The sequence below is a fragment of the Gopherus evgoodei genome, chromosome 4 (assembly GCF_007399415.2).
Source record: "Gopherus evgoodei ecotype Sinaloan lineage chromosome 4, rGopEvg1_v1.p, whole genome shotgun sequence".
Classification (NCBI taxonomy): Eukaryota; Metazoa; Chordata; order Testudines; family Testudinidae; genus Gopherus; species Gopherus evgoodei.
Window position 1 is genome coordinate 21,363,720 of NC_044325.1, and position 27,526 is coordinate 21,391,245.

Genomic DNA, 27,526 nt, shown 5'->3' on the forward strand with positions numbered 1-27,526 from the left:
CCAAATCAGGTAGGAAGAAGTGACACCACCACCAGTGGAAGAATCTCTTCCATTTCTGCTGGTAAGTAGCGTAGGTTGGCCTTTTTCTATTATTCAGTAACACTTCTTGTACTTCTGTACAGCAGGAGGCTTCTAACCTCTGTGGCAAGGCACCTTCTCAATCTCCCCAGCCTCTGCTACTTTTAGCCCTGGTGAGACAGGCTTGGGTAATGCGGTCTCCCTTGGGACACAGGGGAAGTCTGCTCCCCGTATCTCCACCAGTCCTAGTTAAGAGTATTTTTTACTCCCTCATGGGAGAGAGTACTGCCTCTCCTCCTAGTGAGGCTCACTGTCTTGCTGCTCCTACACTCCTGGCAACAGGGCTCCTTCTCTCCCCCCTCCTTCCTCCTAGGGAAGGGTTTAAAAAGGTCTCAGGCAGCCCTAAGTTGGAATCAGCTGATACTTATTAATCTCAGGTAGCTCCCCCTCAGCTGATTCTAATTGCTACCTTGGTAACCCTTTCTCAGTTGAACTTGATTGACCTGTAGTTGCCTCCCAGTTGATAAGGAGGAGAGCCTTTTAACCATCTGGGACTGATTCCTACCCCTCCCTCACAACTGTCTGTCCTGAGTTTATCACACCTCATGAACCATTGAGGAGCCATGCCCTGAGGTGAGAATCACTGCTTTGAGTTGAAGCACGTGACCAACATCCTGTGACAGGAGATGGGAAATAGTCAGGAGCTTGAGCAATGGTTGGACACAAGGGTGAAGCAAATAAGGGTACCAAGCTTGACTTGGCCAGGTTGGCACTATAACTTTGGCCCTGTCCCATCTGGTCCTATTCAACTCCCTAGTATCAACAACATTGAGGAAATACACACAACAGGTCCTGCTTCCAGAATAGAAGAAAGGTGTCCCCCCAAGGATTGGTGGCTCAGACCTTCTTGTGAGCAGAAAAAAGGGCACTTCCTGTTCCTGGAGGTGGTGAAGAGATCCACCTCTAGCAGTCTCCTTCTTGGGACTATACGATGTAGAACTTGGGTGTCTAGTTCCCATTCATAGTCCTGTGAGCAGTGCCTGCTGAGGACCTTGGTTGTGGTATTCTGAATACCAGGGAGGTAGGCTGTTGAAATTTGGATAGTATAGAATCATAGACTTTAAGATCAGAAGGAACCATTATGATCATCTAGTCTGACCTCCTGCACAATGCAGGCCACAGAATCTCACCCTCCCATGCCTGTATCAAACCTGTGTTTGAGCCATTGAAGTCCTCAAATCATGGTTTAAACTAAAGACTTCAAGGTGCAGAGAACCTTCCACCAAGTGACCCGTGCCCCACGCTGCAGAGGAAGGCAAAAAATCCCCAGGGCTTCTGCCAATCTTCCCTGGAGGAAAATTCCTCCCCGACCCCAAATATGGCAATCAGTTAAACCTTGAGCATGTGGGTAAGACTCACCAGCCAGACACCCAGGAAAGAATTCTCTGTAGTAACTCAGATCCCATCCCATCTAACATCCCATCTCAAGCCACTGGGCATATTTACCGCTAGTAGTCAAAAACAAATTAATTGCCAAAACTAGGCTATCCCATTATCTGAAGAGCTATTCATCAGTTTCATAATTTCATGGCTTCAGCACACAGGGCGGGGAGGTGGGGGGGGTGGGAGGAAGGAGAATCTTGCTCCTCCCTGTTTGTTGATATAGAATATTCAGGATACATTTTACATATTCCATCATGACCCTTATTGATTTGCCCATGATGAGGGGTAGTGCTCCTCCTCCAAGCATGGTGAAACTAGGCAAAGTGGACTCCAAAGTGGGGGGAGCTGGACCAATGGAGGATTTGAATCCTCGACCAACCCATCAAATCTATTGCCTTGAAGATGACTGGGTGGATGTGGAGGGAAGTTGGGTGGCCCTCTTTGAAATCTATGTCTCTTTTTAGCAGGGTTCAGTGGATCTATGAAATCCAGAAAACTGAGCAGGACACAATTTCTGGGCTGACTGTGTCCTACTAAACGTTTTCTTAGGCGTAGGTGTATATATGCCCAGGGACCATAATGTAGGCCCAGAGTCCTTTAGAGCGTGCAAGGACCCACATGTGGTTTCCAAGAAAAGTTTAAGACTGTCAAAGGGTAGATCTTCCACTGTGTTCTATACCTCTCTCAGAAACTCCTAGAGTTGGAACCATGCATTGCTACCAATGTGGAGATGGACCTGGCAGCAGCATCTGCAGCATCTCAGGATGCTTGAAGAGCCATTCTGGCTAATAATGGGCCTCAGAGATGATGAACTGCAGTTGTTCCCTTACCCTATATTATTGTGTTAGGAGTTCAATAAAAGCTCTGAATTGGGTATAATTTGTAAAGTCATATTTGGCCACCACCACCTGATAGTTCACCATCCCAGTAGCAGATGAATCAGCCTTCTCCATAAAGGTAGAATTAGAGAAGTGCTATTAGAATCATAGAATACCAGGGTTGGAAGGGACCTCAGGAGGTCATCTAGTCCAACCCCCCTGCTTAAAGCAGGCTCAATCCCCAGACAGATTTTTGCCTCAAATCCCTCAAGGATTGAACTCACAACTCTGGGTTTAGGAAGCCAATGCTCAAACCACTGAGCTTTCTCTCCTTTGTTAGCTCCCCTACTCATTTACCACATCCACCATTGGAAAGTTAAGTGGAGAGTGGGAGAACAAAAAGTCAGACTCTCTAGGTGGGAGATAATACTTCTTATCTGCCTGTTTATCTGTGGGCAAGATAGTGGAAGGTGTCTCTCACACTGTCTTTGCTGGATCTAGGAGTGCCTCATTGGCGGATGTAAGATCAGGCTGGAGTGTGTTGCTAACTGCCAGATATCCAACAGTTTGTACTGTGCATTTACCCCAATTTTGGAAGCCTTCCCTGATGCCTCCAAAGTCTTCCCTCTTTTAGGGGACACGTGCACCAATGTTGAAGGGGCACTGAACCTGTCTGGAGACAGATGTATACTGGGCGGGTCTCCTGTCTGACTCAGAAGTTATTTTAAGGGAGTGTTCCATCATTAACAGTCTGAATTTAATCTCTCTGTTCTTCTTTGCCCTGAACTTGAGGGCCAGGTAGAAGTTGCACTGCTGAGAGACGTGGGACTCCCTCAAGCAACAGACACACTTAAGAGTGGCCATCACTCACAGGCATAGCATCTCAGCAAGAGAGGCAGCATTTGAAGCCTAGAGAACCAGATGTACCCTGCCAGGAAAACATGCATGGGCCAAACAGACACGAATTAAAATCTCTGCTCAAGAGGTGCATGCACACCTGACATGGAACACCCATATCACTCTTTTAGAGCTTTTCCAGTACTGGGGAACCTCCTATTAGCTACGTGGTATCATTATCATCAGCTTCAGAGCCTCGGGCAATCGTTTTAGATAGAAATTAAGATGTGGAAGAGTTTAGGAATTCAGAATTGCAGGCCACAGAACAAAGCAGCCCTGTTGGGCACAGAGAAGAGTGTCTAGAAAGCATTAGCCCTGCCAGAAGTAACTTGCATGATTTTTCTTGTATCGTAGGTTACCAAGGTTTCATTTTGTATCATAACAAATTCAACAAGATCACTTCCTTAAGTACGCAATTTAATGGCCCTCTTAGATCATTAAATCTCCATGGAAAATTAATGAAATAAACCATCCAGCTTCATTTTGCAATTACTACTTGTGACCTTATATCATTAAGTCTTCCACACAAAAAAAAGTCTTGATTCATACCCTAAGAATATATTTGTATCAATTTTAACTTGACTGAACTGCAAAAGTAACTAGAAAGGAGGGAACGTGATAAACTAAAGGATAATTGAAAAAAAATTGGGGGATAATTTACTGTCCACAGTCACGAAGGGCAGGATTTGCACGAAGACAAGCTTGTAGTTTCATTCATGGTGCCTCACCTCATTTTGCATTTGTGTCACAGAACCAGAGGCTAAATGAAACTGAGGATGGATCTTTGCTGCCAAAGCAGAAAGGTGCTATCAGCATGTGGATACAGAAAAGACGGTTACTCACCTTTGTAACTGTTGTTCTTCGAGATGTGTTGCTCATATCCATTCCAGTTAGGTGTACGCGCCGCGCGTGCACATTCGTCGGAAAACTTTTACCCTAGCAACTCAGTGGGCCGGCAGGTCGCCCCCTAGAGTGGCGCCACCATGGCGCTCCATATATACTCCTGCCGGCCCACCCGCTCCTCAGTTCCTTCTTGCCGGCTACTCCGACAGTGGGGAAGGAGGGCGGGTGCGGAATGGATATGAGCAACACATCTCGAAGAACAACAGTTACAAAGGTGAGTAACCGTCTTTTCTTCTTCGAGTGATTGCTCATATCCATTCCAGTTAGGTGAATCCCAAGCCTTACAAAGGCGGTGGGGTCGGAGTGAAATGTGGCAGAATAAAACTGCCGAGCCAGAGGCTACAGCCTCTCTTGACTGCTGAACCAGGGCATACTGCGAAGCAAAGGTAAGGACCGAGGACCAATGGAGCTTCGTGACAGGTCTCGTGGGTAGAAACACGAGCCAGCAAGGCGGCAGATGAAGCCTGAGCCCTGGTAGAATGCACGGTGATGTGGCTTGGGGAAATATGAGCCAAATCAGAACAAGTGGGGATGTCCGCCATCACCCAAGATGAGATCCTCTGAGAGGAAAACAAGCAAGCCCTCCCTTTGGCCCGCTACCGGGGCAGAGCTGGGGCACCTTAGGAAATGATTCTGTCAGCACAACATAATGCGAGCACTCCACAGATGTCCAAGGAGTGCAACGGTTATGCCCATTGCGTTGAGCTGTGGGTAACATGAAAGGCCAAAACACCTTAGGGAGGAAAGCCGGGTGCGGTCACAACTGCACCTTGTCTTTGTGGAACCTTCGTAAGAGCTCTGATCTCAGAGACCCGTCTGGCCAAGACTAGGTTGAGGCCCCAGGGCGGGGCTGGGCGGCGCACCCGAGGGTGCAAGCGCTCCAAGCCCTTGAGGGACCTCGAACCCATAGAGCGTGGGACACTGAACGTCCATCTTAGCCTGCTGGAAGGTAGGGACGGCTGCTGAGAGTATCCTCAGCGATGATACCGCCAGATCCTGCCGCTGAAGGCCAGAGGCAGGCCAAATAGAGGGGATCGAGACCTCAGCAGGAGCAAGATCGAGCGTACTGCAGCTGTAAAGGAAACGCTTCCACCTGGCTCGGTACGTTGACCAGGTGGAAGGCTGCCTGTCACCCCAACTCAGGTACGCAGGAGCCACCGTGAGGCGAAGAGGCTGCAGGTCCGAGTGACGAAGCCTGTCATTGCCCTGAGTGATGAGGTCTGGGCTGACAGGCCGAGCAACGTGGTATGTCAGTGCTGCCTGGACCACTCTGGAGTGATCATGATGACGCACGCTCCGCCCCTGCGGAATTTGAGCAGGACGTAACGAACCAGTGGGAACAGCGGGAAGGCATAATGCAGTTGGCCGTTCCACGGTATCAGGAATGCGTCCAAGATCGATTCCGAGGAGAGACCTTGGAAGGAGCAGAACACCTGGCATTTCCTGCACTCGCGGTGAGCGAACAGGTCTGTGTGAGGAACCATTTCCACCTCCGGAAAGCGGGACGCCTCACATGGGGCAGAGTGATGACTCGTAAGACAGGAAAGACCTGCTGAGTCAAAGAGATAAGACGTTCCGAACGCCTGGGAGAAAGGACGTCGCCAGCTCCATCGAGCGGGCCATGCAAAAGACCCGGAAATGGATGGCCTCCTGACAAAAAAGGGGGGAGGACTATGTCCCCCCTGAATGCTTATGAAGCACCTGGCCATTGTGTTGGCTGTAAACACCGAGATACAACGGCCTCGCAGCTGCCGCTGGAACCCCTGGCATGCCAGGCGGACTACTCTGATTTTTGGGGCATTAATGAGGAATGCCAGCTCCCTAGAAGACCGAAGGCCTTAAGCTCGGAGGTGACCATGAGCACTCGAGCAGAGAGATGATGCGTCCGCCGTCAGGGGCAGTGAGGGCTGGGGCGGATGAAACCGCATCCTGTCCACACCAAGGAGGGGGTTAGCCACCACTCTAGGGAGCCTAAGGCGTTCGAGGGAACGGTGACTACCATGACCATTGGCTCCCTGTCCAAGCGGTACGCCGAGGTGGGCCGGACTTGGAGAGGACGGAGGCAGAGCTTGGCATGCTTGGTTACAAACTTGCGGGCAACCATGGACCCAGGAGACTGAGACAAGAACGAGCTGAGGTCGTTGGGAAAGCCTTCAGACCTCAGATGATTGATGCCATCGCCTAAAACCGCAGTTGCGATAAGCAGGCTCCGGCTAGGTAGGAGACCAAGATAGCCCCTAGGAAGCCCAACCTCTGCGTGGGAACCAGAGTGGATTGCTCTATAGTAATCATCAGGCCTTGATCTGTGAATAAGACCGTGACGATGCCCACGGCTGAGTGGGTTGTGCGTCAGAGTCTCCTCGGATAAGCGAATCGTCCCAATACGGAAAAACGCATATCCGACATAGCTACGGTAGGCGGCGACTATGGCCGTAAACCGGGAGTATTCACCGCTGGCTATAAAGCGGAGGCATCTCCCGTGCGGAGGGAAGATGGCATTGCGAAAGTACGCGTCCTTCCTATCCAGGGCGGCATAGTAGCCCCCAGGAGGCAAGGATGGAATAATGGTTCCCAGGGATACCATGCAGAACTTTAACCTTATCCCAAACCGGTTGAGTCCATGCAGGACCAGGGAGGTCTGAGACCTGTGTTCGAGTGGGGAACTAGGGCATAACGGGAGTAAAACCCCTAGCCCCTTTCGTCCGCTGAAGGGGGACAGGGCTGGAGCAATTTAAAGGTGGTACCTATGCTCCATCGTGCGCAGGACCCAGCGATCTAAAAGTAACTGGGGCCATGCCAGGAGAAAGCGGGATCAGGACCCCGTCCTGCGACTGGTACACCGCCCTCCGACGAACCTTGGAAGGTCCGTCTTTGGTCCCAGTGGTAATTGCGAGGGACCTCGACTCTGGCTTTTTAGGGGGCCTGACGTTTGTCTGCGACCACCTTGGCCTTGCCGTTTTCCAGAGTTCTGCCTCTGGCTAGGCACAGAGTATGGCGGCTGGGGCCATAAAGGCCTGCGTTTGGTCGCAAGCGTATACACGCTGAGATGCATTAGGACCCTATTGTCCAGCAGGCTTCGCAGTCTGGGGCTGTCTCTGCCGCGAAGATGCCTTTACCAACAAAGGGTAAATTCTTTCCCCCGTCCTCCAAGACGGCAGCGAACTCTAGGTGGGAGGTTCGAGGGAGAAACTCCTCCACCCAGGTGCTATAATTATCGCAGCTAAGCAAGGCTTGTTGCTTTGCTACCCAGAGGCGTAGGGCCCCTGCAGAGTACACCTTGCATTCGCCAAGGCTCTTTCTGCTTCGGGGCTGGCGCCCGCTGGCCATGATATCAGGATCGTGGTCCTGAGCATAAAATCTGCGCATATGGGATGACACGGATGCGTGTCCGGATGGCCATGGAGGTACTAAAAGAAGGCACGGGCCGAGTCTCTGACTCACTCGGACCTTGCCCAACTCAGCACCGGGGACCGGCATCGGGAGGCGTATCGGTACCTGGAACGAGATCCAGACCCGCAACCAGAACGGTGTCGGGAGGTCGACCGAGATCTCGAGGCTCGGAGAAGAGCTACAGGAGTCAAGGTACCTGCCCCGGTGCCAGATGTCGGAACGGTGCCGATAGCGGGTCGGCGAACGGGATACCGACCGGTGCAGCGAGTGTGACCAGTACCGAGGAAAACAGTACCGGGACTGCCAGTGGTGTCCGGCGTGCCGACAGGACTTGGAGTGTCTGCGGGACCGTGATCATGGACGGTGCCGCTCTGCTGTACTGACAGGGGACAGTCCCTTGAAGAGACTGTATTACCCGTACCGGCGGTGCCCGGGTCAGGCAGCACTGACTCTGTCATGGCACTGAGAGCCCTCGCCGTTGGTAACATCTCCGGCGTGCAGGGAACAGCAGGCTCAACCACAGTGCGTACTGGGGAGCTGTCAGGCACCGGATTCGACGGCCCTCGTGGGGCCGGGATCCACGGTACCGAGGTCATTAGAGCTTCGGTAGGTGCCGGTGCCGGGCGAACCGAGTTAGATAAGCTGTCTGGCTGCGGTGCCGTCAGCACTGAAGCAGCGGGAGTAATACGCTCAACCACGGCGCGTGCCGGGGAGCCGTCGGGCACCGGATTCGATAGCCCTTGTGGGACTGGAATCGACGGTGCCGATAGAAGCAGCCGGAACAGGAGCTCAACCACGGCGCATGCCTGGGAGCCGTCAGGCACCGGATTCTACGGCCCTTGCGGGACCGGGATCGACGGTGCCGACGTCATCGGTGCCGCAGCAGGTGTCGGTGCCGGGCGATCCGACTTAGACTAGCTCTCTGACCGCGGTGCCGTTGGCACGGAAGCAGCCGGAGCATTAGCTCGACCACGGCGCGTGCCGGGGAGCCGTCAGGCACCGGATACTACGGCCCTTGCGGGACCGGGATCGACGGTGCCGACGTCATCGGTGCTGCAGCAGGTGTCGGTGCCGGGCGATCCGACGTAGACGAGCTCTCTGGCTGCGGTGCCGTTGGCACGGAAGCAGCAGGAGCAATACGCTCAACCACGGCGCGTGCCGGGGAGCCGTCAGGCACCGGATTCTACGGCCCGTGTGGGACCGGGATCGACGGTGCCGACGCCATCGGTGCCGCAGCAGGTGTCGGTGCCGGGCGATCCGACGTAGACGAGCCCTCTGGCTGCGGTGCCGCTGGCACGGAAGCAGCAGGAGCAATACGCTCAACCACGGCGCGTGCCGGGGAGCCGTCAGGCACCGGATTCTACGGCCCGTGTGGGACCGGGATCGACGGTGCCGACGCCATCGGTGCCGCAGCAGGTGTCGGTGCTGGGCGATCCGACGTAGACGAGCCCTCTGGCTGCGGTGCCGCTGGCACGGAAGCAGCAGGAGCAATACGCTCAACCACGGCGCGTGCCGGGGAGCCGTCAGACACCGGATTCTACGGCCCTTGTGGGACCGGGATCGACGGTGACGACGTCATCGGTGCCGTAGCAGGTGTCAGCGCCGGGCGATCCGACTAGACGAGCTCTCTGGCTGCGGTGCCGCTGGCACGGAAGCAGCAGGAGCAATACGCTCAACCACGGCGCGTGCCGGGGAGCCGTCAGGCACCGGATTCTACGGCCCTTATGGGACCGGGATCGACGGTGACGACGTCATCGGTGTCGTAGCAGGTGTCAGCGCCGGGCGATCCGAGTAGACGAGCTCTCTGGCTGCGGTGCCGCTGGCACGGAAGCAGCAGGAGCAATACGCTCAACCACGGCGCGTGCCGGGGAGCCGTCAGGCACCGGATTCTACGGCCCTCGTGGGACCGGGATCGACGGTGCCGACATCGTCGGTGCCGGGCGAGCCATCTTAGACGAGCTGTCTAGCTGTGGTGCAGCTGGCACAGAAGCAGCAGGAGCAGTAAGCTCTACCACGGCGCGAGCCGGGGAGCTGCCAGGCAGCGGATTCCCTGGTCCTGGGGGACTGGAATCGACGGAGCCGAAGTCATCGGTGCCTCTGCAGGTGACGGTGCCGGATAACGCAACTGAGGCGAGCTCTCTGGCTGCGATGCAGGTGGCACGGAAGTAGCGGGAGCAGGGGGCTCAACCACGGCGCGTGCCGGGGAGCCGCCAGGCACCAGCAGGAATCGTAGACTCTCTCGACCTCGGAAGAAGGGAGCGGTGCCGAGTCGACATCGGTGCCGGCGACGGTCGGTGCCGAAAGGCCTTGGTGGTACCGGCGGGGTCCGGTGCCGAGGAGGCGCTTCTGCCCGCCGCTTGAACATCGCTCCGCGCCCAAGGTGGAGGGGCAAGTGAAAGTCCCGCACCTTTTTGTTCTCGGCTTAAAAGCCTTGCAAATGGGGCACTTATCTGTCAAGTGTGATTCCCTGAGGCACTTCAACAGGAGTCATGTAGATCTCTCTTCGGCCGCGGCTTCTGGCAAGCCGGGCCCCTTTTTAAAACCCGGTGAGCCATGCATGGCTCCGGCACTGGGCTCATGGAAGGGGCTACTTCCTGAACCCCGCTAACTAAACTAACCATACAAATATATATATAAAAGTGTTATAACTGCATAATTATATACGAGAAAACGAGTAGCTAGGGAAGTGGAGGTCAGCTAAGCCGCGCTCCACTGTTCCAACGACCGACACGGGCGGTAAGAAGGAACTGAGGAGCGGGTGGGCCGGCAGGAGTATATATGGAGCGCCATGGTGGCGCCACTCTAGGGGGTGACCTGCCGGCCCACTGAGTTGCTAGGGTAAAAGTTTTCCGACGAATGTGCACGCGCGGCGCGTACACCTAACTGGAATGGATATGAGCAATCACTCGAAGAAGAACCAAGGAACTCTGAAATGTTCCTTCTGTAGTTACTATGTGGTAAACATAAGCATAGCTAGATGCAATTATAAAAGGATACTGGGGTGATCTACAAATAATATATAGTTGTATATTTAACCAAATTATTTTGCTGTAGTTTTTCCTTTATGTTTATATAATTTGGGGGAGCTTTTGTTGTTTAAAGATTTGTAATAGTTGAAAAAATAAACCTTTTGAGGATGAGTGGAGTGCATAACAAAGAGATTTGTATCCAGTCGAGATTGTGCGGGTTTATGTACTAGTTTGAATGAAACCCAATAATGTGTTTCATGAATAAGCGATTGCAGTTCTAGGAATTACTCTGGATTTACACTAATGTAATGGAGATTGGAAGCTGGCCCAGTTGTGTGTATGGGTCATATCCTGTGATCTGCAAAAAATTCACTTCAGCAGGATTTTGTCATCAGTGGTGGGATATGGCCATGTATCTTCATAGGACAGTCATACTGGCAAAGTAAGCACCATGGAGTCTATCAACATTAATCCACCAAAAACAACATTTCCTTTTCAAAATATAAGCTCATCTTTCCTTGGTCTTTTCACTTCATATAGGAAGAACCCCAGGTTGTACTGCTGTCTGGCCAAGTATGCAGGAGTGCTAGAACAATTTGCACAGTGGAGATGCTGAGAATCACTGAACCAAACTGTAAATCCTGTATATAATGGAAACCACTTCAAGCCAGGGGGTGTGGCTGCACCTCCCAGAACCCCTAGTTTCAGCATCTTTGCAAGCATGTGTTTTTCCATTTTTCCTAAGAGGTATTTGACCTCACTGACTCTATGTTGTCTTTTTTGTGGGTTTTTCATAGGAGGGATCAATTTATTTAATTGATAAATAGGCTTGTGTATAATGATTCTGTAATCCAAGCTATTCATCTTTTGAATAACTGCTACTCCTATAACTGTTTCAAAAGAATTGTAAAAATAATATGAATTGATAGCCCCAACTTGCATCCACTGAAATCAACAGGCGCTGGATCAGGCAGAACATTTTGTTACAACACTGCCACTTCTAGACCAATCTCTCTCCTCACAGTCCAGGACTCTATACATCTAACTTGCATTGGCTATTTAGAACATTGTCTGCAGGAGCATGGGGCACAGTCCCATTTTTGCCATAGCTTTGCACCAGAATCCAGGCAGACCTGGTCCACGGCCTGGAAAAAGAGCACAGCAATAGAAGAACACAGAAACTAGGTCCCTACATTTCCATCTATATTTTGTGCACCACCAAAAATGATTCAATGTGCAATAAATAAAAATGAGCTGGACTGTACCATTTCCATGGTCAAATCAAGGGGAAAGAGGGAAGGAACACCATGAGGTTCCCCTTTGTAGAATTTCTTGCAAACTCTACCATCTGCAGGCTAAGGAATCCCACCCAGATATCCAAACCTCCCCGATCCCCTGCAATTTGCTGGAGGGTCTGGATTACCTGTGACTGTCCTCCAGCTCACATTGCCAGAGCTTCCTTCCCCTGAAGAAACTCTGCCTTTAATGAGGAGGAAGAGTGTATGTTAACTTCCTTGCAAATTCTCTGCTAATTAGTTGGAGGGAGGGAGCAGTGGGACAATGTACAGCCTCAGGGATACTGGGCTAGTGCCATGGAGACAACTGAACCCAACTCCCATGTGGAGATGGACTGTAAATCACCTTGGGTGGGAGTCTTCTCATAGGGTGAAATCCCGACTCCACTGAAGTCAGAATGTTTTAAATAATATTTAACAAAACTAAACTTGGATTCAGGAGACCTGAGTCCAATTCTCAGCATAGCCACAGATTTCCTGTATGACCTGGGGAAAGACATGCATCGTTAGGTACCTAAATACCTCTTAAAAATCTAACACCTATATAACCTATATATATGCCTTGCACTCCTAACATTGTATTGCAGCATATAGAAAATCATGTACATAATAAGAAGCAATCTTAACAATAGATGTATCTTTTATTCACAGATAAAAGCTGAAGCAAGCTGTTATAATACACATTTGTACAAAGGATTTGAAAAAACCCATAAAAAGCAAGATGATCAGAAAATATGATTCATTATGAAATGTGATATTACATACACTATTAAACCTTTTCAAAAGTATTCGTTTGGCAACAAATTTATCAATAGTTTCCACACTTAGGTGGTCTCCTTCAAAAAAGCACAAATCTCATGCAGCATGTATAAACTTGATCCTGAGGGTTTGCCTTCCTTAGAAAAACTGTAAAAAGATATACTATTTGTCTTAAAAGTTCATAATGCAAAAACCTTTATTTATAGTCAAAACTATATAAAAATATGGACCTAACTTAAAATTTACAAAAACTTTTTTTTTTTTTGCTTGTTTTATGGTTTTGGTAATAAACATAATTCTCAGTTCCTGTAGTCAGAGAAAAACAAACCACAATGCCCTTTCTAGACTTCCTCGAGTTCAGTAACAACTCTAAAAAGATCGGATCCATGAAAAAGGAGGTTAGTAACCAAGGAAGTAGTTAAGCAGTATATATATATATATAAATGGAACCCAAACATTTATTTTGATCTGAAAAAGGAATAATACAAAAACAGAATGTAAAACAATCATCTTGAAATTCCATAGTACACTTTTTCAATAGGTAAATATTCATAAAAATATCTTGAATCCTAACCAAGAAAACAATTATAATACAATTTTAGTTCTGCTACATAAAACAGCTTTTCTATTAAACAAGAAGGCAAGTTCAGGTATGAAAACATAATTTACTTATTGCTTGTGCTACAATGTTGGTTTTTTTACATATAGTCATAAATACACTATACAGTATAAAATATTTTATAGGAATACATTTTGTGGTCTGCTTAGGTTTGCTGGCTTTAATTCTAGCACCAAATACAAAAATGAAAATCAAATGAATTTTAAAGGCACTTTCATTGTTCTCTGTTTGTTTTTTAAAATCTTGGTTTGTACTAGATTTTTCTGCTTTTCTCTGTTAGAAACAACGTTTATTTCTATTTTTAATCTTTGTACAGTTCAGGTCATGTAGAGGCACCATAATGATTTATAAACATTCCAATTCCTCATCTGCATCAGTCTCTACAACATTCATTGTGGCTTTAAGTCTTCACATTTCCACTTTCACTTCCGAATCCTTTTTCTTCTTCATGTTGGACAGTTTGGCTCCACTTCCTAAAGTCCCTTGAAAAAACACCTTCAAACTTCCACTTCTCGAACTCCATCTTGCGCATCGGATATCATTCCAATATCAAAACAGGTCACTATCATGACATGTGACTTGCACAGATTAACACACTGCTCTAGTTCCTCTGTCACTTGTTCCAGTGCCTCCAGATACTCCTGAGACTCCTTATCAAGGTGAGGGTCAACCTCAACTGTTAGCAAAAAACCAAAATGTTTATATGAGAAACTGTCTACAATAAAATATTATTTCAGACGCATAATTTAACATCTTCAGTCAGCAATCATTAGTGTCATCATGTAAGAAACAAAGTCCTTGTGTAAAAGCCTGTCTCTGTTCAGCTCAAGTGACTTTTGCCATTAGCTTCACTAGAGTCAGAAGTCCAGCCCTAGGCTCTAATCCAGCAATGAATATAAGCATATGTTTAAGTGCTTTTCTGGAATAAGGCTCTGATTTCAACGCCTCAGTTTCCCATCTGCAAAATGAGGGTAATAGTACTTATTCCCTGGTATAAATTACCTCTATGGCTATAAAGCACTATATAAAGTATTTATTATTATTTATTATTATTATTTCAGTCTTTGTATAGTTTTGCCTCTCTCTTCTGATTGGACTGCCTTGCTAGTTTCTGAATTCTACTCACCATACCCCAATATTGCAAAGCAATCTCATACCGTACCAAACTTCATTGCTGTGCAAAGTTCTTTAAGGCCCCAATTCAGCTAGTAATTTAAGCACATACTTAAAGTTAAGTAAGTTAAAGCTAAAATTAAGCATGTGCATAAGTTCCCTGCTGAATCTGGGCATCACAGTGACTGTGGTGAAATACTTACACTCTTCTTTCCACTTATTTGGATCCATCATCAATCTGCACTTTGTCTCTTCCAACTCTTCCTTCAGACATTCATGCTTTGCCTTCATTTCTCTAATCCGCTGATGGCGCCTTTCTAAAATCTTCAGCTTGGTATTGAAATACATCAGACCCTTGAGAGGCACAGAAAAACCACTTCATGGCCTGGCCTTTGTCAGTACCACCCAAACCCTACCCACCTCATTACATTGTAACATTTAACAGGGTTTTTTTCTCTTCGCTTAAAGTGTGCCTTAATGGATTCTAATCTCCAGAAACAGCATGCCGCAATCATTTAAGCATTTATTGCACTTTTCTGAATTAACATACATCTCTAATATACTCTGAAATTGCTACTGTTTGTACAGAAATTATTTTCTCCACTAGTGCAAATAATAAACACAGTCTAATAATGTTAAATGAAACTCTGAACTCTTTAAGAACATTAAGACATAGGAATTTGTAGTTACATAAAAGCATTCTTACCTTTTCAACATCCTGGAAAGGCTATTTTGGAAAAAATTGGGAAAAAAAGGCATCAGAAGACTACAGAATTCTGGTCTCCAAAATAGAATTAAGTGATTTTTTTTCCAATTACAAGTAAATTAAACTAGCAATATCCCTGATTTAATAGAATTCTAACCAGGCTACTTTATGTCATTTACATAAAGAGTTAATGACCCCGTAGTAGAGAGAGGTTGTAAAGTTTCATCAGGCAGGCTAAGATTATAAAGTCTTCTCGTAATGTATTCATTGGTATTCTCCGTTCATGCCATCAGTCATGTTGAACACAATTAATTGTAGACAGTAATTATTTTCATTTTCTACGTTAAGGGCACCCCAACATATGAATTGTAAAATTAATAATTATAGTGCTTTAATTGCAATCAATTTCCTGAATGCCAAACTAGCGTTCAAGCAGTGATTCTGCCTGTATATTGTAATTTAAGTTGTCTGGAGTTATTGTAAAATATGTACTGACCTCAGTTTCCTCTTGTCTGTGTCGCTGTAATCGTTCCACATCATCAATCTCATAAACTTTAATTTCAAATGGCTCTTTTAAAGTGCCTGGCAAAGGTGGTAGATCAACCCACTGGCCAGTGACACTGGGCTTTCTTCCTAGGGATGTAGCATCAGGCAATGGAGCAGGAATCAATCTACGACGCTGGAGACCTTAAATAATTTTTTTTAAGAAGTATTTTGCATCACATGGGACGTTATGCATCCAAAACCTAGGAGTACTAGTATATTGCAAAATATGACACAACAAAGAAAATATATAGGTTTTTCAGGATACTTTGGGGGAAATGCTTTTTTTTTTTATCCTTTTCTTTTAATAAAATAATGTAAGGCAGTTAGGCCAGATCTTTGAAGGTATTAGGTACCTAACTGCAATCTGGAATCAATGGGAGTTAGGCATCTAAATAGCTTTAAGGATCTGGGCCTTACTGTTTTCATGGGCTTTGGCATGCTCCTTGTTTGTTTGGTAGTGGGAACAGCAGTAGTAGCTCTTCCAAGGGCCATCTAAGCATTAGTTCCTTATGCCAGCCTTCCCAAATTTTTTTTCCCCATTTTCATGAGTGAGTACACTTCTTTTTGGTGAGGAAGTACGATCTCATTCATTTCTTCACTCTGGCAAAAGTAGTCAAGTAGGTTATGTGACAAGGCTGATAACATTTGAGGATTCTGACAGGCTATTTGTTCTACGCCTAGGTTAATTCCAAGCAAGACTTGTTCAGATGAGGTTCTCCACTTCATTCTACAGAACCACCCTCTCACTCCATTGTATAACCCACGCCCCTTTGTCTTCTACCATAACAACAGCCTGTTGGCCAACTGGACTGACACATGGCCGCCTCTAAACTCAGTATCCAAGCTGCAAGATGCTGTGGGGTTATTTCAGTGGGAGTTGAAGACTTCTGGCACTTAGGGCAGCAACTAGTTATGCTACCACCTTAATTCTCCTCTTTTGTGTCCAAGCACATCTCTTCCACAATGCAGCAGAGCTGCAAAAGCCAGGGAACCAGGAAATTCACTTGCCACTTAACAAGGGTCTCCCAAATTAAGAACAAGCAACACTGTTACCAAGATGCATCATGGCAAAAGTTTCACAAGGCAGAGACTGTCTTGCACCCATAAAAAATGAACACCTGGACACATGCTGGTATTTGCCCATACAAAGCTGAGTGCATTGGTGCAGGCATTTTTTACAGTCGTGTGTCACCCTCTACTTTTTGAAAGACTAGTTCTTAGTGATGCATCTGTCATTAACCAACAAGTGTACAAGGCATGTTCAGGCAATACTGAAGCCAGTGACACTGATCCCCAGATCACTGGAGCCAGTGACAGCAAAACAAGTTGAAATGTAAGAATGATATTACAGCTTGTGCTCTTTGTCATGGGCGGAATGAGCAGCTTCATGTTTGCTGACTCAGAGCTCAGTGGGAGAAAAGTACATTACCCTCTAGTGGAATGGAAGTACAGAGGAACACTGGACTCCTTGAAAGGAGTTGCTTCCAAAACTTTCCTTTCATAGGGTGGAATCTTTGAGGGAGAAGTGAAGTAAAATTCTCCTCAGTATCTGAAGTCTCATGGGGGAAAACCAGAGGCGTGGCATCTTATAATTATTGTCTCTGTTCTTGTGACCACAGCTGAGTGCATCAGGGGACAACACTGCACTGCTGCTTAGAAGAATTTGACTGAGACCCTCTCCAAACCTGTGTCTCCTACATCAGAGTCAAGTGCCATGAGATCAGGTCAGTTACTTTATAAACTTTACATATGGTCAATAACAGAGGTAAAACTCACGAGGTCTCACTGAAAGTGAGATATATGTTGTATGTGCTTAAGGAGTTATCTGGTATAAATATTCTTAATAAATGAATCCTTGCAAATATGGGACCGCCAGGTGGCTCGACTACATTAATTTAATCTATTCTGGGTATGTAATCAACTGGGCATCCTTTCCACAACCTCAAGTTATTCAGTCTGACTGTGTCACAGCTACAGGCCTGATCCTCCCCATCAACTAAAACCCCAATCCTGCAACCGCCTTCCAGCAGATGAAACCCCTCTGAAGACAATAAACAGATGCAGTCAATTGCATACATAAAGCAGATGAACTTCATGGTACCTAATCTGAAGTCATTGGGCTCCATGTGGACACAGGGGGCTACTTACATGGAAGGGGTTGCAGGATTAAGGACTAGGCTTCCATTGGCTTTGATGGTAGGATCAGTTCCAGGATGAGTTTCTCTAACACTGCTTTCCTAAGAGCTTAAATCCAGCAGAAGCAAGTCTCAAATCCACTTGGACAGTTTAGTATTAAGTTACCCGGGGAAGATGGTTAACATTTCCTATTGAATACTTAGGCCAATAATGGGTCTATCAAACCCTTCTTGTTTGTACGATATTGAATAAAACTCCTAGGAAGTCCCACTTCATATATAAAATATATTAGTGTGTCAGAATATGACGCATTCAAAAAGTAAGGTATAATTTACCAATGAAGGCAATTTCAGCTGAAAAAGAAATAATTTGTCATTTTTAAAGACCTTATAAGCATTTCCTGGGGCAAAAACAAATACAAATCCATCAGTGAGTAATGCCTTCTCAATACGTGTGCAACTTCACACAGCTGTTAATATTGATTTGTAGGAGAGGTTGATGTGCTATGAAAAGAGAACTGCTGCAAGTGTTACACAAGGTCTCTGAACTGATTTATTGCCAGAAAGCACCATAATATAAACATAAGTTCAACTCATTTAGTTGTGCTGGCACAAGTGAATATCATGTGCACCTACAGAGACTGCAATAATTACACCTTTCCAATTGAAGTGTCAGATTCAGCAAGCCCATGCTCAAAGGAGTTTTTCCTACCCTACTCCCACACATAGTCCTACTAGAAGTTAAAGGTTGCAGGAGCAGCCTTTCAGTCAGTAGCTATCATTGTATGAATTGCAGTGAATCTCCAATAACAACCACAGTATTTCTAGCTGGAATAGTAAAAACTATTTCCAAAACTCGGATATTAGAAGCGTGATTCTAAAGCTGTTACTCTTATTCAGTAGCACTTACCCACACAAGCAGCATCAATGAAGCCAACAAGTACATACCACTGAATATCAATAAGGGTGGTGGAATTTAGCCATTGTTAAACAGCCAATCACTTTGGTTTTGTGGTGGATTTAGAAGATTTAGGACAAATGAATGTGAATGGAAGTTACACCTCTCTGAACAAAAACACAAGACTAAGGAGTGTCTCTTCCACAATTTAGCTTTAAAACTTGATTTAAAAACTACAAAGCCTATAATTTTGTAATGAATTAAAAGCATTAATCTACAATTTAATGCCTCTTTTATCCATATATATATATATGTATATATATATCCAGATATATATCTTCAACGTGGCTAGGCCTCTAAATTCAAACTAAGGGACCTACCAGTTTACTTAAGAACCACAATAAAAACTCAGCATCCTAAAATATGAGGAACATATTAATGAACTTCTAAGATGACTGAAAATGCAAGCCTGAGTCACATTAATTTTTTACCTGTTGATCTTTTCTTAGGGGACTTCAAACTCCTCATGCGTCCTGGTGATGACATTCCGCTTTCACTCATTGAGTCATGTGCGGAAGAGGCACTGCCTGTTGCTTCGCTATCACGAATCATGCTTTCGTAGCCACTGCTGCCACCACTGTGGTAAAAAAGAGCTGTCCTTCCCATTGCTGGTGGCAGTTCTCCACTTAAAACACTACTATTATCACTGCCATGCCCACTGCTATACCGCTGAGGCCTCCGGGGCGCAGTTATCTTGCTATATGGAGATGGCAACACTGGAATTTGTGATTTTTCATCGCTGAGATTAATACCACTGTCATTCCCACTATCAGAGTCTGTAGAGCCTCTGAAATGCCCCATTTTGACAGAACTGCCAGATACCAGTTCATTAACACGACTGTTGGCTGCCCTAATTGCTTGCTTTGTCCCCATAATAGTTCCTCTGCCAGGTTTGTTGTTGACACCCTGCACAGTTCGGGGGGTTGTTTTCCCACTTGGAGGGATGCTAGAGCTTTTTCCAATAGACTGAGTCAGTGATTTGACAGAGGAGCTAAGTGACTTTGACCCATTGGTAGAAAGGCTGCGGCTTTTGTTTCCATTTGCCTGAGCCTTCTGGTTAGTTGTACTTTTTGTCTGGCTGTTTTTACAGGGTAAAGGTGCAGTATGTGATGGTGGTGAAGTCACATTAGAAGCTACAGGGGGAACTCCCAGCCGCGGGACCGATCGTCCCATTCTACCATTGTTGATGCTAGTGTTGCCATTTTCCCTAGTTGTGTTTGCTTTGGAGCCAACTGATGTCAGACTATCACACCTTTCCAGAGACATGTGACTCCCATATCGATGAACAGCTTCACTTTTAGATGCCTTAGTCTTTAAACTTGAAGTCATCTTCGGCAAAGAATGGTCCCCCTTGAGGCTTGTTTTACAGCTGGTACTTTCACTAACCCAAAATCCAGCTTTTGATCGCAATTCTGCCTCTTCCTCAGCTTTTGGTGTTGCAACTCTAGGACAGTCCAGGCCTGCAGCTTTGCCTCCGCTATTTGCGACCACCACATTTTTCTGTTCTAGACTTGATTTACGTACAGGAGGTGTTGGAGGTATGGTCCCATTTGGCCTAGGTAGCATGCTTGACTTTTGTGGCAGAATCTTCTTTCCCAGGGATGTTTTCAGGCTGCCAACAGCAAAGGCAACTTCAGAACTTCCCCTAGTCACACCTTCTGATGGAGCACTATTACTATGTGCTACTGGCATCACACCCAGCGTGGTGGCTCCTCTCTTAAGCTGTGGCATTTTCATTGCTGCTTCAGATTTTTTAGTGACTTCATTGGAAGATTTGCAAGCCATTTCACAACCATCTACAACCCTCTGAGAGCATGCAAGCATAGTCTGCGACTTAGTTGGCTTGGTTGCACTGCTGAAGTATTGGGCAGCTTTTGTTGGCTGCTTATCAGTACCAAATGTATGAGATTTTGGAGACAGCAGAGATTCTGCAGCTTTCGTTTCCAAGTGATTATCCGTGCGCACCAGCCAGGGATCTTCGAACATACTGTGTGGATTCTGCTGCTCCCTGTAGCTTACAATGGCATTATTGTGGGTTGGAGATGAGGTAGTTTTTGTTTTCCTAGGAAGACTAGAATGTATTGTTTCTATCACCGGTGTACCTCGAGAGTTACTAGATTTAACTTTTACGGACTGATCAGCTACACAAAAAGCACTTTTCATCTGAGATGCTTTGGTTAATTCAGAGGTTTGGGGGCTTTTGTTGATGCTTGAAGACATTTTGCTAGAATTTATACTCTCAGTTTCCAGCTCTGAGAAACAAAATCCACTGTCATTCAGGGAGCTTTTCAATGGGGTGGTTACATTGGGCAAATCCAAGTTGAAAGCTTTCTTGGACTTATTACAGCTGTAAGATGACTGGGCAACAAAACTGTCACTGGACTGGGCTCCATCACTTTCAATTGTACAAATGCTAACTTCACTAAGCCAAGAACTGATGGAGGAACGTCTGCTGCTGGAAAACGGATCCTCGGCAAGGGGCAAAACAATATCAATATTTACACCAGTAGAGCTTGCCTGTGAGGTATAAGCATCAAACTCATCATTTATACTGCTAATAATACTAACCGGCCTGGAACCTGATGCAAGAGCCTGAAGGGAGCAGTCGCTGTTAAAGCTAATGATACTGGCAGGCCTTCCATTATCTAAAATTCCACTGATGGATAGTTCCTCTACCACTGTAAAAACAAGCTCATCCTCTCCATTCAGCTCCACAGGCTGCTGCAAAGTCACTGTGGTGGTCAGTATATCCCGGTCAAAACATTTGCCTTTGAACGCAGAGTGGAAACTATGTACCTCAATAGCGCCAGATTGATTCTGGGTGTTACTGCCAACTAGAAATGTGCTTCCTACCAAGTTGTGCTCAGGTTTGCTAGCCATTTGCTTACTCATTCCCACAGGAGGAGTCCGGATTGCACTGCTATTGTCCAACTCTGAACATGCTTCTTTGGACTTGAGGGGCTGATCTTTCTGTTGTGGGGGTGTGGGTGCAGGGCTTGGTAAAGGTCTCTTCACATATGAGGACTTTTCTTTCACTACAGGTTCAGCTGTGGCCTTACTCTGCTCTTGACTCCTAGTAGGGTTATATTTTGATGATTTCAGTGAATCTGTGATTGTCTCTCTCTCTTTTTCACCATCTGAGGCTGAGCCCAGTTTTTTGCCTTCAGCTTTAGTTTGTGGTTTGGAATGTTCCGCTTTTAAGTGAGGGGCGTTCTTGTCATGACAACTGCCACCTCTTTGCACAGCAGCCTGGAAATGAAGATTATGTCCTTTTTTTGGAGACACTGTTTCCTGTGGAACAGGTTTTTTATACCCTCCAGATGGAGAAGATGGTTTTTCATTTACCAGCTTAGACTGCACATTTTCTATCACTGTCACTGGACTACAATTTGATGCAACAGGTGTTTCTCCACAAGCAAACTTTATAGGTTCCTCACTTCCATCAATGAATTCTAACCTTTCTTGCAATTCAGCAAAAGTGTTGCACTTAAAATGGTCCTTGTCGGAACTTCTAGCAACAGCAAAGTTGTCCTTGCTTCTCTTTTTGTTCAGGGAAGGAATTATGGGAACAAATTCTGGAGGCCCTTCATTATCTGTTAGTTCCCTGTCAGACAAAGCTGCACCATTGGGACCAACATAGATGACGGTGTCACAAGATTGTTCACTACTGGAGGAATAATCAGGATCACTAGAAATACTCAGTACAGGAAGATCAGGGTCTAGTGCTACAGTTCTTGGGTGAAAGGCTCTCAAGTGAGGTGGTCTTCGTACACGGCCTTCTTCACATGAACTTTCTCCTCCAGATGAGCTGGATGCATACTGTTAATTATAAAAAAAAGAAAATCTTTATTAATATTAAATGTATTTATAATAAGAGAGGAAATCTTACGGTCATACTTTGCTCTGATTTCACCATCAACCACAATTATGTCTAGTGGAAAACCTTTACAATATGAAGTTAACGAACAAAACTTATCTATGTACATTTTAAACATGATATGATTATTATATTAATCAGTTTACCACAGGTAAGTTTCATAACATCAAAATATTATGTTATCTTTCAATCTTAGCATTTTACATTTTTTCCTTATTTTTTTAAATTAAAACTAGTTGAACCTTTTGCAATAGCCCGACATAATATCAAAGGAATTTTTGCAATAATTCCCCATAAAATCAAAGGAATATCGATCTATTGTGTGTATGTGCATTTGCAAAAATTATAACACAAATGTTTCAGGACTAATAATCAAGTGGAATAACAACAGCTTTGGGCCACACGTTTGTCAATTTCTCTACCAATCTTTGATGCATTTTGTATTAGTCCTCATTGTTTAGAAGTCCCACATTCCCCCACCAAGGGGTTCAGAGAATTCATTTTCAATTAAATTAATTGCAGCTTGCTTGTACACCAACCTTGGATTTCTTCTTTCTCATTCGGTGGATTCGTGATGCAAGCTGAATTGTCATGAGAGTTTCTGCATAATTTGCTGGGGAGTCAGAAATATGAGCAATCATGGTTGTTCTACAGTTGATGTTCCCAAAAGATTCTCTCAGCAACATAGTCAACTTGTTGTCCCTATGTAATAAATAATAATACTAAGATGGTTTAAAAGAATTCTAGTTCATTTTGCAGACTTTTCTAAAACACCAAGTATTATGGTTTCATTTTTATAGTGTACATGTATGGTATAGATAGATCTGAAATATACATGATCTGTACATATTCAAAACATGTCTAAGCATATATACACAGAGATATCAAATTTATTCCTCTACCTGCATATTTTTAGATGTGTAAATTCTTTGTTAATTTGGGCAAATCCAAGAACTATTCACTTTACTAGCAGTTCATCATGATACTTGTATTACCCAAACAGCTTACAAAGCTTCTCCTTAGTAAGTGAAAATACAGCCGTCCAACGGACATTACACAGCCTGATGCAGCAGTGCACTGGATGTTCCGTTATTTAAGGAGAGAAAAGAGATGCCTTGAATGCTCACCTACTTGAAAAGTCTGATTACCCAAACACTCAAACATGCTTTATAGCCCTATTTGTGGATATTGGATGTGGATATAAGCGCACATATACCATTATATGCACAACTTTTGGGGTGGATTCAGCTATAATCACAATGCTCATATACTGAAGTAATTATGACATTTGCTATAGTTCTTCTGTGTGGCTTAGGTGAAGATTTAGGGCCAGATCCTGGTTTCCATTCTGCCCACTCTGCTCTGGCAGCACAAACCCATGGAAAATTAGCTTCACTGGCTGTCCAAGGATTTCCCTGGGAAAGGGAAATCACCTGGTGGTATATGGCCAACGTGGTCTTCAGCCATAGCCAGTGCAGCTGAGGAGTCATTATGCTCTGGAATGCCACAGTTGCCAGAAAAGCTACTTAGGGGCTGTATGCGACTGGCACAATTTAGAACACTCCTGAAGCTGCTATAGGTTGCTCCTCAGAACTGGCCCAGCACCTGGTGGCCTGTGTCAGGGAGTCATCTTTACGTCTTGGCTCACTGAATTGGTGGCAAACGACTTGGTCCTGAGGATCTGGCCATTCACTATTCTAGTCCATTCACTCAGCTGGCAACTGGCCTAAGGAAAACACCTGCTTTCACCTCATACAAAATGAAAGAGCACCTGCTTCATATTCTGCACTGGATAAATATGTGACATGACATGAGAAATAAATGAGGCACTAACTTACAACTCATCTTAGCAAGCAGCAATTAAACTCTGGTACAAAAGGCCAAATTCTACCAGTCATGTCTGTGGCAGGGATGTCCTCTTTAGACTGGGCCTCCTACAGATATGAATGTATTCCCTCACCATGACTGTACCGCCAGACACACTCTATAAAGCACACATAGATGCTCACTTTTGTCAAGTTACCATTCCCTTTTCCACACAGGAACAGAGTATGGTCCTAAATGTATTTAAATGCAAAGTTTTTATTGGAAACATAGATATGTGCAACCTGCTGAACGGGGCAGATTATTTATAGCACTACTGATACGATCCTCACCATTCTGTTACATGTACAGTAAAGCTGGCTGATGTTTCTTGAAATTTCAACAAGACTTCTAAATTTGAAAAAAACAAAAATACCAAGGAAATAAAATGTCCCCTGCTTTTCAACAAGCTGGCCAAATTTTTTCAAAGTTTCAACATTTCAGAAAAAAAGAAAAATATTTCTGCAATTTTTTCAAATTTCACATACCCTTCATCCAACTTAGGTATATGCCACAATGCATATGATTTTTCAGACAACTGTGCATACCAATAACACATTTGGGACTCTAAAATATATTACATGAACATAAATGTCATAAACACTGCACTGGAGGCCAGATATATGTTGCCATATATGTGACAGGCAAACTTCCATTCACATGAGTGCAATAGATTATATCACGGCCCTGCTAATCTATTTGCAAGATAAAACTAGCTATATTTAAGGCATTGTACACAGTAATTTACTTACTTATATGGTACATGTTTAGCACCATTAATTAAGGCCAAAATTACATTGCCCAGGGCAGTCAGAGACAGGCACAGGGAACCTCCCCCATCTCGGCTCTTGCTCAGCACTTTTTCACAGCTTCCCAGATCAATGAGATGCAAACGGCTCCGTCCTCCGGACACTAAAACAACAAGGACAACAACATTTATACACACATTCACCTGAGCAAAAGGACTCTCACCAGATTAGCTATGCAGAATTTATTCAAACGACAGAAATAATGAATGCAGCATGGGGTAATGCCTGAATTAAATATTAATGGGGCTACATGTGAATTGAACAAAGGAGATATTAGCCACCTCTACCACAGTTTATGTCGGTTCTCAACTGCTTGGGAGGGGGACTTCTTTTTTAGTATACTGCACATTATTTTTAATCTAAATTTAAAACTAAATAAATAAATCCAATTTGGAAGTGACTGATCTTACTTCCTCCTTTGCCACTCTTCTCCATGCGATACTGGTAAATGTGAAGAGTGAAGAGCATATGTGAATTCCTCCTGTCTTCTTCATCACACTCGGGTTTACTGGTACTTCTGGCAGCAATTGCAGCATCAAGGAAAAAGGCAGCTTTCTCTGCTGTCGGAGCCCTAAGCTCACTTTGGTTTTGAAGCTTGAATATAAACAAGAAAATGGCTAATTAAGGCAGGGGTGAATGTTTTTTGCTGATCATACTAAGTCTCTAGGGCGATAAGAGAAACAAATATGTACACCATGGGAGTGGGGATTATATATTAAAGACAATAAAATTTTTTACCATCTTAAAAATTGTCATCATCATTGTCAGATAAAAGGAAATAAAAAGCAGAGGAAAGTCAGGCTCAAAAGCCTATGTTGCGATATCCATTATACCTGGGTTCCACATATCGGATCCTCTCTCAAATAAACCCCTGGAGACTGACCATCCTGAAGGCTGCCAGTGGCTACTTCAGCTAACAAATCCTTAAGGTTTTCATCTTTGCCACTGATCTCCACGGCAGATACTCTAATAGAGAAACGAGTCCCAGTTTTTTCTTTGCGTTCATTGATTAACTTGAAGAGCCAAGAAATTGCACAGGGGATAATACCAAGGCTTTGTGTGGAGTTATCTTTGCCAATCATGGTATAAGATTTACCTATAAAGGAAAGGAAAATATAAACTTATCTTTCAAGCATAAAACAGTTTCTTCTTATGCAGCTGCCAATTTACATTATATGCCATGTGCTGTACAGATAGCTGGGGATAACAAATGCAAAAATGATTTGTATGTATTTAATTATTAATCAGGTAGTATTTATTCAATTAATGTTGCCATTTTTGTAACTCAAACCCAAAGCAAATGAATTTTTAAAAGTATCTCTGATCTTTTGCTTTTCATCATAACATGCCTCCAAAAGCTTGTTCCTACATAAGCTAATCTGATGTTACATTTTACCTTTTCAAATTAGAATTTAAGATCCCACTGTAGAAATAAACCATGATAAGTTTGCAAAGCTAATTAAAAAGAAATTCTAATCTATTCGTATACTCCAGATTTATTGTTCCAGAAGCTGACAGTATGTAATTACCAGACTGACATAGTAATTAACTGTAACGAATTTGGGAGCTCACCAAGCTTGACATGACCAAAGCAAAATATGCAACCATCTGCACCATTCACAACAGACTGGATTACTTCTGATACTGTTCCAGAGCATACCTCAGCCTGAAAGAAAAATTGGAGATAAATTACACAATATACTCTTTACTTCTCTCCTATGTGAAAAGAATTATTCAATATTTCTGAAGAATAACACTTTTGCCCATTTTTACGGCATTTTTCCTCCTATTTTAGTAACTATGTCCCATTTTTAAAAAATAAAAGCTGCTATAACAGTCTAAAATAGTTTCCTATTCTTTTCTACCAATTCCCTTGGAATATCAACTCTATGACTAATGTAGCAATTGAACATTATCCAACCAAGCTTGCTGCTGGTATAATAGCTTAGCCAAGGGTTTTTAGTAATAGTAACTGCTTCAGTGAAATAAAGCTAGCCAAAGACTGCTTGTAGAAATTAAAAATCCATACATACTGGAGAAAATGCATTGAAGATCCCTGAATAAGAATTTTTAAGTATCTGATTTTCATTTACTATGGAAACAATAATATAATTGGTAAAGGGAATTCGCTAAATTCCTCAAGTGTACTAAAAACTGTTTATCAGTGTATATAAGGATTTGAAATATATGCCATGATTTATTAAATATAGCAACTAATGGTATAAATATATAAGGCCATACACTAGTGAACAACGAACATGGATACATGCCAGTAAGTCAGCCCCTCGCAATGATACTGCGGAAGTTGGCCACTCTGATTCTAGCCACCAAGAAACAGCAGAGAAATGCCACCTCAAAGGCCCTCCAAGAGAGTGTTGAAGAGTGTGGCCCAGAGATCACAGTGAAAT

General features: G+C 44.7%; 1 protein-coding gene across 2 annotated transcripts in view; it reads right to left on the reverse strand.

Moving 5' to 3' along the window:
- Positions 1–12,744: 12,744 nt before the first annotated feature.
- The window catches only part of KIF26A (kinesin family member 26A), a 136,522-nt gene continuing 121,740 nt past the window's right edge, over positions 12,745–27,526 (reverse strand). Inside the window, exons 7-16 of one of the 2 annotated variants that reach the window (XM_030558636.1) lie at positions 26,691–26,784; positions 25,952–26,214; positions 25,529–25,712; positions 25,062–25,221; positions 22,986–23,148; positions 19,001–22,388; positions 15,427–15,617; positions 14,931–14,951; positions 14,428–14,554; positions 12,745–13,787 (exon numbers count right to left, since the gene is read on the reverse strand). In XM_030558636.1, the coding sequence (XP_030414496.1) occupies positions 13,609–13,787; positions 14,428–14,554; positions 14,931–14,951; positions 15,427–15,617; positions 19,001–22,388; positions 22,986–23,148; positions 25,062–25,221; positions 25,529–25,712; positions 25,952–26,214; positions 26,691–26,784 (4,770 nt within the window). In that variant the 3' untranslated portion in view covers positions 12,745–13,608. Of the gene's footprint in view, positions 13,788–14,427; positions 14,579–14,930; positions 14,952–15,426; positions 15,618–19,000; positions 22,389–22,985; positions 23,149–25,061; positions 25,222–25,528; positions 25,713–25,951; positions 26,215–26,690; positions 26,785–27,526 lie in introns of both variants that reach the window. The other variant, XM_030558635.1, reaches the window with a different exon arrangement.